This window comes from Ptychodera flava, chromosome 15 (genome assembly GCF_041260155.1).
Source record: "Ptychodera flava strain L36383 chromosome 15, AS_Pfla_20210202, whole genome shotgun sequence".
In the NCBI taxonomy this organism is placed as follows: Eukaryota; Metazoa; Hemichordata; class Enteropneusta; family Ptychoderidae; genus Ptychodera; species Ptychodera flava.
The window spans coordinates 10,251,633-10,264,256 of NC_091942.1; the positions used below are offsets into that span (position 1 = coordinate 10,251,633).

Consider the following 12,624-nt stretch of genomic DNA (forward strand, 5'->3'; position numbering starts at 1 on the left):
GTCTGTCAAATGGCCGGGAGTTGAATTTATTTTTAATTGTAGTGGGAGTGCAGAAATGAACGGTGATTATTTTCCCAGCAAAATTTAATTTGGTCAAAACATGTCAGAATGGTATATCAGTTGGTTGGTTGCTCCAAATCCCATTTACGACCTGGTGACAGACAAATCATAAAAATTATTGTAAGTAAGAAATCTGTAAAATTGTAAACATTGTAAATATGTAAATTTAGAATAACCAAACCGTTTGAAAACGATAACAGCAAATTTAGGGAAGGATAATACTTCTATACATATAAAGATTACATGCATATTAAAATAAAAAATCAGTTCTGTGAGTATTCAAATTCCTTACGATGTTCCGTCTATCAAACACCCTTGAAAATCGTCATATTTACAGTGAGTTTACCTTGGTTTTTTGAGTAGTGACCTAATGAAGTACGTATTTGTCATGGAACATTTTATGGGGAAGTATCAGTGATAAACGCATCAGTCACATGTTAACAGTTATGGGTAGCAACTCGGGATACAACTAGGTGAATCTACTGCGGGCAGTATTATTAAATAAACAAAAAAGAGAAATATATATTTCACCTTTGACATTTTTCTACCAAAAACAAGTCGTTAAAGTATAGTCGTACGACTAGCTGTAACATGTTGCAATGCTGACGGAGTCCGGATAAGCTGGACCAGAGATTATTTTGTAGTTTGCTCACGGAGGATTCAAGTGCCCTTTTACTGGTCATTTATAGGTGTGTGAATACCAAAATGTCCTTGACAGACAAGTTTCCATTGAACGTTGGTGAATTTAACAAAACTTATACACCTTGACCTAGGAGATTCTGCTCCTTATGGAAACGGGCACGGGTTTCCATGCACTTTAAAATGCGCTTTGAATTCAGATAATGTCATGGAATAAAGACACCTTAATATTGTCCATCCATTGCTCAAACCAAAGACCCTTGAGCGAGAACACATCGACATCTCCGGACAGAGTTCAGATCATGTTGGAGGGTTGGGGTAGACGTGGAGGCGCTATACCCAGGTTTGAAAGGGAGTACCGGTAGGTAACGAGTTGCATGTCAGCAATTCAGTGAATGATTTAAATTTTAATATAGTCCACAGAGGCCTGAATACAGGAAGTATGGCCGAAACTTCTTATTTAAGTGACTGGAAAATGCCACAATTGTGGCACAGAAGAAGCCCTGGAATACATCTTATTTTATTGTAAACATTTAACAGAAACCTGGCAGAAATGTATTTCTTTCTTTGTCAGAAAACACGATATTGTTAACAATACCATTATCAAAAGGTTAGCAATTGCAGGAATTGAAAACGATAACGATGCAGCATCAGACATTATATACTGTACTACTTCCATATAATACACAATTTGGATAATAAGAAATTCAGCTACTCTTGATGGGATACCCGGATCAAAGTTTCCCTCCAATCCTATCTTATGCAACTCAAATGCCATCATTTTTCACGGATGAATATATTGTATTTGGCTTATAAGATTATGAACAAAGCTGAGGATTTTATCAGGAAGTTTTTAAACCTTGTAAGACTGGAAGAATTATGCGTCCTGAATGCATTTATATGGTGACATGATTTTATTGATATTTTTCTTTCTCCTCTTCCTAGTTAAATTACTTTTTCAAACCATTTGCTTTGTAATTTGTTCGTTTTGCTCAACACATTCACAGTTATGTAAATTTTATTTTATTTGTAATTTTTGTTGGAATAAATTTTTCACAAAGAAGGGTAATGAGTTACTAACGATTCCGATTAACAGGCACACAGCATATTCAGTGTAGAGTAGGGTGGTTGAACCCTGTTTCTTGCCTATATAACAATGGGCAACCCTAACGCCTTTGCATTGATGTACCTTAAAAAGTATGACATATTTTGTTTGTGCAATGCTCGAATTAATTCTGAATGATTGACAATAAAAAAACAGATAATTTTGGAGTTACTATGTCATTATCTGTGATAACTATATGGAAAAAATTTGGTTGGTTTTCATACAAGGGTGAGATGTCTGATGACAAATTTTCTCTTCAGTATTAAAACAACTCAGACAATTTACATTCAAATAGAAGATTATGTTTAATCAGAATCTCTATATTGTTCACTATTCTGACAGTCTACATCAATGTTAAAAATACACACATGAGTGATTTCCATGCTCTTTGAGTCAGTTTGGGGATTTCTTCAAAATTTCCTTGAGTCAGTCTTGTACTTATACATGAACTGAGTCTGAGGTTTTCTTGAGTCAGAGAGAAACTACCGAGTTAGTAGCATGTGAAATTGGCTTAGAGGACACACTGATCATACTCCTAGATCTGTCAAAGTAAGGATAACCCTGTACTTTCTTGCCTCTATTTTCCAGAACCTTTTCAAGTGAAAAATAATTTGAGTAGGACAGATTAAAGTTACAGCAGTTATTTTTACAGCCAGGCATTACATCTAACAATGCCTGGCTGGTTCAATAACTATAGAACTTTTAAAATCCTTCCTTTAAAACTGATTTCAAGCATGTGTCACTTGGCACTGGCTTTGCTGCATGGTTGAGCAAAAGTTCAGAGGTCATAATACAGATGAAAATTCAACCTCTACCCTCATTCTCAGAATGTTTTGATATATTCAAAGTCAAGGTTGGACAGTAATTGACCTTGTTGTGGCCATCTCCTCAGCTGAATACTGAGCATTCAGAGGGGCATATGATAATGGGAGATTCTTCAATGTGTAGATTGGTTCTGGTTACTGTTGCACATTCAAAACATCCATGTGATTGAACTTGAAGGAATAATTCTTTGCTTTCAAATCTATTCCGTGTGGTTATCTTGTGACGTTGCTGAATAAACAATCATATGTGTAATGGTGTAATATGCTACTTATGAATATTCATAATATCTTGTAGAGTTCATATTTACAAAGTGAACCAAGCACTGACTATAAGTACCAAAGATTATACAAGAATGATGTCACAAGGACCAGTTGGAGTATTGGGTCTTTTCTGTAGGCAGCATTTGGCTCTATCCTGAATTGCAAACCATATGATGTGCTTCACAAAGAGACATGAAAGGCATCTTGTATACATGTAAGCCTTTGGGCAAAATAAAAAACTATCAACTAAGTTGACTTTAGCTCTTGCACGTACCAATATATTACAAGAGAGGCATTTCAGTCATGTTGTGTCATGAAATATCAATAGCACTACACAGTGTTGGAGGTGCACTTGCATTTTGTAGGGAGCCACCAACGTGATATTAATGAGGGACAGAATTCATTTACATGGCAGTTCCATAGAGGACAGACAATTCAACACTGCCTGGAGGGTGAAAGTATATGTCAGGTAGTATCTGGTTGCTGGAAATTTCATATCAAACATTCCTTTCACTGAAAGTACAGCTCACTTTTAATTAATATGCACAACATGTGACATGGTTATGGGTTGAAAAAAATTGACTGATATGATGTAGCGATGTCAGTAACATATTTCAGTAGTAAAGTAGATTGTTTATGTTAAAATTCTATGTACAAAACAGCAGGGTCATTTTGAGTTATGAATGGTTACAACTATGACCAGCATTGAAATCTTTGACAAATGCAGAATCGCATCTGCGAGATGGACATTATTTATCGACAATTGTACACGTCAATTATGACAAGATGTTCCTGAGGTCAGTATGACAATAAAGCCAATGACAGAATCAACTGTTCTGTGCAAGAAAACGACTCTCTGGATGCATGTTGCGGGATGAGATCTCCTTAGTACTATCATCAAGCTTTCCAGGACATCGTTCTGGAGATATCTCGGATTGCAGGGAACTTTCTCATGATTTGAAGATGAAAAAATTCCTCAATCGAATGCAGCTTCCAGCATTTCAGCCACTGTCAGAAACTTCTCCCTGGGTTTTCCTATTGATTCTCCCCTTGTTTTCTCCAGGTCATCTATCCTTTTCCAGTCATCAAACGTTACAGGGACAAGACCTGTCACGTAAAAAAAACAAAAGAAGCACACCTTGTAGACTGTGATGGCATAAATTCAAGTGAAAGGCTTTTTTCTTCATATCAAACCTGTTGGCAGTGTGATCCTTTTCAACCTTCTCATTGAAACATATTGTGTATGCTAACCTCATATCATCCTCACTAACAATTTCTTCTTTATCCATAATAACAAATGTAAAAGTGTCCAAAATTTTTTAGTTACCTTTTTTCTCGATGATGTCTAGAAGCTTGTCCCGGCCTTTATCCACAGTGCTTTTGATATCCAACTCACCACTCTCAATGTCCTGTACGACTGACTTCCCCGTCTCAAAACCATCGGTCATGGTGCTCAGTATAACTCCAGTGGGACCTCTACGAACCCAGCCACTACAGTAAAAGCCTTGAGAGTTGAAAAAGTTCTTGTCACACATGGCCGATCAAACCGGTTATATCAAGTATCAGTGAAAAACAGATCCACATCACTCTGGTCTATACGATATTTTCCTCACAAAAGTCAGTTTTCAAATTACATGAGTTATATTTGTCTGATTGTATGACTCTGCCTTACAATTTTTAATCTGTTAATTACCTCTATAGCTCATACAACCATTCACAATTTGCATCTCCGATGGTTTAGAAATCACATTTTGGTTTGATGAAAAGCACTTGAGTTGGTTGTTGCCACAAAACAAACCACGGCAACATTTTCTCACAAGATAAACCATGTACCGGTAGAGAGGTCAATGTAATGATTGGCACTCTGACAAACCTCAAACCCCACACTGTGTTCTTTGTGATGAACCTTACCTTTGAGGTGACTAACCCTGCCTGCAGTGTTTGGTATAACTCCATTCTTTGCATCAAAGGGAACTGAATCATCTATCGGCAGACTCTTATATCCAATACTTCTGAGTATCAACCCACATTGGAGGATTTCTTCTTCACCAGTTGGCAGGGCTTGTACTCTACCCTCTGATTCCTGTCATCCAAGATGGAAAGTGATCAAGTTAAGAATAACCTTTCCTGTGAACAAACACCTGGTTTTATGCGAAGCTTACAGGCTGTACTGGCTAAGAAAGATAAATTTACCGATACCTCAGGACTCAAAATATCTATCAAACTCTTATGACTTTTCAGAATTGTTGGCTCTTTTGGAAAACAACCTATACATGCTTCTCTTCAATTTCTGAAACATCAAGTAGGAAAAAGTGTGTTCTGATTTTGAAAGGTTTGGTATTTTTAGAACAAAAACGTTCAGAGTTAAAGGCATTTGCTCTTATTCTTCAGACAGTATCAGGAGTAACAATAACTGATAAAGCTATATTCATCAGTTGTATAATCATATTTTCCAATAAAAGTAAGGAATCCTATGTTAAATATTAATTGCTACGTAAAGCTAACAAATAGAATTGTCCTTCAAAAGTGAAAACCTTGCTCCATGTAAACACATGACACTGACCTTTAATTCATTGACTTCTAGTCTAATCCCAGCCACTCTCTTGCCATCTTCTGAAGGCACAATTTCAATGGGACTTCTCAGAAACTTGAGTCTCCATTCTTTGTTGGGTGATTCCTGTCCCTGTGTTTGCTGACTGGCTGTTTGTCCATCTGCTGTCTTGATCATCAGTTCTGTGAGTCTTTTCCTCGGCCTTGGAAGAGCTGATTGACAAAGTCACATGATCAAAAGTGGGGACTACATGTACCATTGTTGGGGCCTGGGTTTGGGGCTGTGTGTATCCTATTTTCAGTGAGGCGTCCACTGTTTTCAATGACAGAACTTGAGGAAAAACTATGGTTTTCAATGGTGGGACTGTTTCTCTGGCGGGAAATATTATTTTCCATCTATCTAGCTGGTTCTGTGCCAATGATTTCCACATCTTTCACAAATGTTTCACCATTTCACACTTCACTGTCTATGATAACAATGTATGGCAAAGTCATAAATTTTTATGTGGATTCAATTCTAGCATTTTGCCTTTCTTGGCCTTTTGACAATATTGCAACAAAAACAATGGGACCTGTAGCACCTTACAATGTTTTCACAAAGATCCATTGAAGTACATTTCACTTACAAGTGAGTTAATTTAACACAGTTATTATCAAACAACTAACATTTAAAACATATAGGTTTCAGAAGACAAATATTTACATAAACTAGATTTTTTGCTAAGATGCTGTATTCAGATATTAATCAAAGGATATTTCCACATATGACATCTACCAACCATCTTTCAAAGAAAGAAATGATTACATAGCAGCCAGGATGTGAGGGCGCTGATCATTTTTAGGTTTCTCTTCCTTAAGAGCAGCTGCTTAGCAGAGAGAAGTTGGATCAAAACTTTCTAAATTGGCAACTCACTTGGTACCAGCTCTGATAGACCTTCAAAGTCTTTAGTATCAAACACTGATTTACAGCCTGGCAGTTTTGTCATCTCTCGGAGTTCTTTGATTGTAAATGCTACCTGCAGTGGTCCCCTTCTGCCGACTACGTACACGGTCTTCACTCTGCTTTCCTTCAGGGCTTCAATAGCATGCTGGGTAATGTCAGTTTTCTGTCAGAAATTGGTAAACGATAGAAATACAAAACAGTTGGTATGTGACGATTGCTATCCCATGCTCAGTTGACCATACAATCTCAGTCAATGCAGAAATCAATCTGACACCAAACACACAGATTTTGATAGTCACTGCGTTTACCTTTTTACACCAAATTTTTTGGCATAGAAAACAATCAGGTTGATATTAATTTGATCATCTGGTGATAAAAATGGATAAAGTAATGTCACGCAGAAATGTTGAAGTACACCATTATGTTTCCTTATTACAGAGAAAAAATAAAAGGTAAAGTATCGTAAAGGTAAAGTAGGTAAAGCTGACTGAAACAGGTTTCAATTTTACAGCATATACAACTGTAGCAAACTGTTTTCTTTTGGAAACAAATAAATTTTTAGCAGTTCTTTTGACAAAGAAGCATGAACAAAAGTAGGTGAAGTTGCTTCAGGAGTCAAACTAGCTTTTTAAAAAATCTGTTTTGTATATCTTACTTGAAGAATGTCAACTGGTGTCAACAGAATCCTAGCCACATCCAATGCAACGTTACCATGTCCAATAACCACAGCTGTGTCAGAACTTAAATCGGGGTTTAACTAAAAAAAAAAATATCAACAACAACAACAACAGAGTAAATGTAGTTACTTTGGGAGAGGTACTCCTACAGAAAGTTTTACTGGCATGTGCTGCTAGAATTGGTCACTTTTAAGGAAAAAACCCTAAATATGGGTTACTTTTCATCCACAGACACTACATGAAAGTATGGGTCAATAATGAAGGAAATGTCTCAATGCTTCAGGAAAACCTTCACAAGCAGTAGAATAATGGTAAAACTCCCCAAATTTGTCAAGAAAATCCCTATCAATGAGTCACATTTTTGGAATATTCATGGGTAGATATTTTCAATTGCACCTCGGTATGAAAATACTATGAGTAACAACGTAGGGAGACTAGTTGCACCTGCTTTGTCAAACGAAAGATACTGATTTTTTTCAAATGAATGGATAAGACAATAGAAATTTAAGCCACACTGAGGGAAGGTGGAACCCCTTGCCCACCCTATACCTAACAATCACTTCACAGTCACTCTTGACCATCACCACTATTTTTCATGCTGTGACAAAATTTTCTACATCCTTGAAGAATTAATCATAGACTTTATTCACTCACCCTTCTGTCTTCAGGCAGGCCGTTATACCAACCGACAAAGGACCTTGCGGAGTACACACCATGGAGAGACTCACCACCAATACCCAACACTCTGTCATCCTCAGCTCCATAACTCTATCAAACCACCAAAAATAAATAAAATTATACTTGTAAATCATTTTTGTAGTACGTAAAAATCAAAGAGGCTCCATCACATCTGAACTGTTGTCCAGTCAAATTATTACAGGTATGGCCTAAATGGATTGCCTGAAGAGGATTTTTTTAAATCAATGAGAGTAATTGTATCATCTCAAGTAGAATTGACTGGTTTGCCATCACAAGTAAAATGCATCCATTTATCTCACCTTCATTTTATTGTAGAATTTTGTCTACAGTATTTGGCATTTCATTGCTCAGAGTTGAATAAATAATGTATGATGAACTGAACTGAGTTCATGTACTGATGCTGACATCATTTGGAAGACAGGAAAGTTGGCGCTCCGTGTGGCATTATGTACATTTCATCTAGCATGGCATTGATACCAGAGACTACAATCTTACCAAGACCACTGCATCATACGCTTCTTTCAAGTCAGCAATACTGATATCTGTACCGATAGTCACATTACCGATGAATGAAAACCTCTCATTCTCTGCTGTAGTTGTAAATTGGTTTATACAATTCTGTGAATAGGGAAATAATGACAGACTTATTTCATATCAAACATAGTTACACAGTGGCAATGTCACTGCATTATTTCCTCTACTGCTCACAAGTGGAAATGATTCAAGGCTGTGACAAGGAAACATGGTGTAAATATTAAGTGGCCACAGGAGTCTCCAAAAGGGGATGAGAGGGGTGGGCCACCCCTCTGTTTTGGAGTATTCTATTCATATGTTAATGGAACACAAAGGAATGTATTTTCACAACAATAGAATATGTAAATTATGCATTGTTATGTAAATATTATCCCCCTGTTTTTCACATCTCTGTTGAACACTGGGCCAACATTTATTGTATGCTTTATCTTTCGTGGATACCAAGAAAAATGGAGCATTGACACTGTGCATGGCCAATATACTTATATACAACTTACTAAGAATGTGGGAATGTGTTTGGTCCTTACTACACATACTATTACATTAACCCTTTGCACCCTGACCCCCTGGTACTCTATGACGTCATCAGACATTTATGTCCGAGCAGGGTTCAAAGGGTTAAATGTGAATTACCTTGACTTCAGGATGGTCAGGTGCAACACCAAATCTGACCAATCCAAAGGGAACTGGTAACTTCTCAACCATATCCACCCGTGCTTGTTTGTGACTCTGTCATACACATGAAAAAGCAAATAGACTATATACTATGTATTTTTACTGTATTTAATATAATCATTGTATACTCTTGCTTGAAAGATTACTATAAACATTCAGCAAAGTACATTTAAATTTATGGCAATTTTAAAGTGAATGATGGAACATCTCTTGTTTGATTTATGAGCAAATGCAGAATAGAACAAGTTGACATTTCCATTCTGCGAAGTGAACAAATAATATCTGTATCTGAAGAATTAGAGATTGAAAAAATGGGGAAAAAACTCCATAAATGAAAACTGAACTATGTGATGTAAAAGCCGTAATTTCACCAATAATTCTGCGGAGGTCCATTCTAACATAACAAAAAATTCTAATGTCAACCATTCTATAGTATGAATGACAGGGTTGAAAGGTCACAAGACTTTGAGCTACGGGTTGCATGGACGGGTGAGAAAGAGACACTGTGCACAGACGTTGGTCTCATCTTACCTTGAGTATTTGTTGAGCTGTATAAAATCCTGCCGGCCCACTCCCAACTATACACACATGAGGTATTGCAGTGACTGTAGATAGCAACCTGCTGATCATGGGTAATTTTGTGTGGACGGCAGTAGGCATCATTAACATTTCTGACTTGAACAGCCTCCCTGCGGTTCAAGAATGCAAAGAGGACGATTAATTCAAACATAGCTCTTTCATGTGAACTTTAGTCTCATTCCTGATATTCCTGTATTGTTATGACTCAAAATATCAATGGAATACCGCCATTTTCTCCTGCCATGGTATACACCAGTATGATTAAAGTATGATTTTGTACTTGCATATCTATGACGTCATCGCAGTGGGACCACTTTAATACTACAAAACATGTAAAGCACTGTACTAATGCGATGTGGTTCTCGCCAGATGTCATTTTATACACCACTTACAGTTTTTGGTATTACACCGTGCACTTCACAGACAGTAAGGTATAAGCATGCGACTGAGTGGGAGACGGTACGTACGCCGTTGTATGTTACATATTCCTACGACTATCTCATGTACCTACTTGTAAGAAGGTTGCGACACCTAGCGCAGGCGGTCGATGCCATCTGCGACGTAGAATATTTGAGATTTTGACGCAGACACGTAAAGTGTTATGACTTTTTTCAGCCGATGATGTTCTTCGTTCTTCACTTCGTCGGCTGCAAAGGTTCAAAGGTCACAAGGCCATCCATTCGTAAGTTCGTGTACGTTTTCCTACAACGAAGCTATCTGATTGGTCAAGCAGTTGTTATGACACAGTGGTCGACGGGAAATATTTGTCAGCTCGCAAAATGGCGTCCGGCTCGACTGTATTCTTAGTGATGATGAACGGTCAGATCGAAACTGGGGACGTAAGTCATTTTATTTCTGTTTTGTTTGAGTAATTGATAATATTTCAGATATAGTAACCGAATTCTGCAGTCAGAGTTGCTAGCTTATCCGTATGGGCTCCCCAGACCGAACGAACTTGGTTTGATATTCTCGCTCCTTCATTGCAGACTGCACTTTCGTCTTGTATGTCTTGAGGCTTGCAGTTGCAGTTCTCATGGAACTGCGTTTATGAATGCCAATCGCTGACATTGAAACAATAGATCCACACTGTTGGCCTATCGATCTTAGGCATCCTTATCAAAATCACGCTGTCCATGTTTGCAGGGAATATCTATCCCGGGTATCTATCACTGTATCAGTGCACTTTGTGTTTTGAAATTGTGCGATTTGAAGAAGATAGTGTGACGATACGTTTAGGTAGAACTTCAGTGAGCAAGTGTAAAGCGTCGCATCCGGTTGTGTTGCAAAGGCATGCCATATAATGTACTATCAACTACTTGATACGCAGAGATCAATAACGTTATGTATATACACCAGTTACATGAATGCTGTGATAATTATGTTTTGACTGTCGGTATCATCATGATCAATGATATGAAATAACGTTCAAAGTGTGCACTTGATGTATGAGCTTTTTTATTAAAAATCAGCTTTGGCATAGTTACTGGAAAAAAGTAACCATGGCTTATTGCTGGAATGAAATACAACAAATAGGCTCCAAAATTAATACATCTCAGGTAAAATTGAACGCTTGAATCTCCACTTTAAATTCAGCAAAACATTTACAGTGTTTCAATTTTTTCAAATAATGTCTCAAAAAAGTTTGTCCAAAAAGAGTACCTATGATTATGTTGATGTGTGTGGGTATTTAACTTTCTTTCTGCCTCATTTTCATCCCAGTTCCCCGGTTTTGACGATGACCTGTACGTCAAGTTCAACTATGTGTATGGCCCAGACTGGGTTATGACCGCTGTAAGTACACAATGTTCTCATGTGAAGTTATGTTTCCTTAATTCACATCATTGTTCTTGTTAATTATTTGCTATGCAGTTCACAAGTTTTCAGACATATCCAACCAAAAGTTATGGAGGTGAAATTATGTCTGAGATTTAGAAATTTCGAGTGCATCTGACTTATGAATATCCCTGTGATATTGTGACTAGTGGAGACCCCAGAGGGTAAAACTCAATTATCTGTAACTTTTGATATATTTTCCATTATTTTTGTTCTGTTTTTATAATCAGTTTTCTTGTTTGACCCTCACATTCATCTTTAAAGGCTGAATATTCAATACAAGATGTGTGTATTGTTGAGTGTTACTGTTGATAAATGATTTTTCAATTTTGGACTATAATTCATTTGTCAACAATGACATTACATGCTGTACATGAAATGATGCATTTTGTTTGCGAGGCTAATACTTGGTATTTCACATATACAATGAAATATGCACAAATATTCCACAGCGATAAAAAATATTAGTGTAAAATTTGATATTGAAACACAGCTCGTTGATATAAACTGCATTAATGAATAGTAATCCATCTCACATTTTACTGTAAAAAGTACCTTATTGTACCAGATTCTTTGTTGAATATTTGAAGAATGGAAATGTTGTAGTGAATACTGTATGAAGCTTTGCCATCAAAGGAAAGGTGCACTCAAACATGAAATGTGATTAAATGTCAGCAAAATTTGAATAAATATTTAAAAAAAGCACAGTGTTCCTTTCACTCAACTTACTGTAATATTAATGGTATGGATATCACTTTTATGGTGAATCTCTTGTAAAAATCTGTTTATCGTATAAACCAGTGATATTGTTAAGATTTGTAAGCTGATGAATTTATGTTGACATCGGATGATGACTGCCTCTTTATCGTGTCTGAGTTTCCTTTGCTCACAAGTGTAATCATGTGAATTGACAGCAGATACAGGCTGCAGATTCTCATATGTTGAATGATCTGCTCAAACAGCAAAATTTTGATCTTACAGTTGATGAATGCATTGATGCATACAATTGCAAATACACACACGCTGCCAGACACTGAGACAGATGTCAATAAAAACGTGGTTGCTTTGATTTCCTTCAGGGTCTTGAAGAAGGCACATCACAAACAAGCAGGAAAAGCAAAGATGACCTGGGACGCTATGTATGGAACTTTCCTCTCGATGTTACTTTCAAAAGTACAAATCCCTATGGATGTAAGTATGCAGTTAACTATGCCATTGTAAGCCTTCACAGACACTGTGTTCTTT

The 12,624-nt window shown here is 37.0% G+C and overlaps 2 protein-coding genes across 3 annotated transcripts in view; one reads left to right on the forward strand and one right to left on the reverse strand.

Moving 5' to 3' along the window:
* Positions 1–2,090: 2,090 nt before the first annotated feature.
* LOC139151105 (NADPH:adrenodoxin oxidoreductase, mitochondrial-like) lies at positions 2,091–10,215 on the reverse strand. 2 transcript variants are annotated; one of them, XM_070723654.1, is made up of 11 exons: positions 10,058–10,215; positions 9,499–9,656; positions 8,926–9,021; positions 8,254–8,376; positions 7,714–7,827; positions 7,038–7,139; positions 6,353–6,545; positions 5,453–5,652; positions 4,801–4,972; positions 4,217–4,393; positions 2,091–3,996 (listed from the first exon to the last, which is right to left on the reverse strand). In XM_070723654.1, exons 1-11 carry the CDS (start codon positions 10,098–10,100, stop codon positions 3,866–3,868), a joined length of 1,509 nt encoding a protein of 502 aa, XP_070579755.1. In that variant the 5' UTR covers positions 10,101–10,215; the 3' UTR covers positions 2,091–3,865. The 2 variants fall into 2 exon arrangements, with proteins under 2 accessions (XP_070579755.1, XP_070579756.1); XM_070723655.1 differs by lacking the exon at positions 8,254–8,376.
* Positions 10,216–10,241: 26 nt separating this feature from the next.
* The window catches only part of LOC139151107 (B9 domain-containing protein 1-like), a 45,902-nt gene continuing 43,519 nt past the window's right edge, over positions 10,242–12,624 (forward strand). The window contains exons 1-3 of the mRNA XM_070723657.1: positions 10,242–10,385; positions 11,266–11,337; positions 12,459–12,570. Coding sequence (XP_070579758.1) covers positions 10,326–10,385; positions 11,266–11,337; positions 12,459–12,570 — 244 coding nt within the window. The 5' untranslated portion in view covers positions 10,242–10,325. The remainder of the gene's footprint in view (positions 10,386–11,265; positions 11,338–12,458; positions 12,571–12,624) is intronic.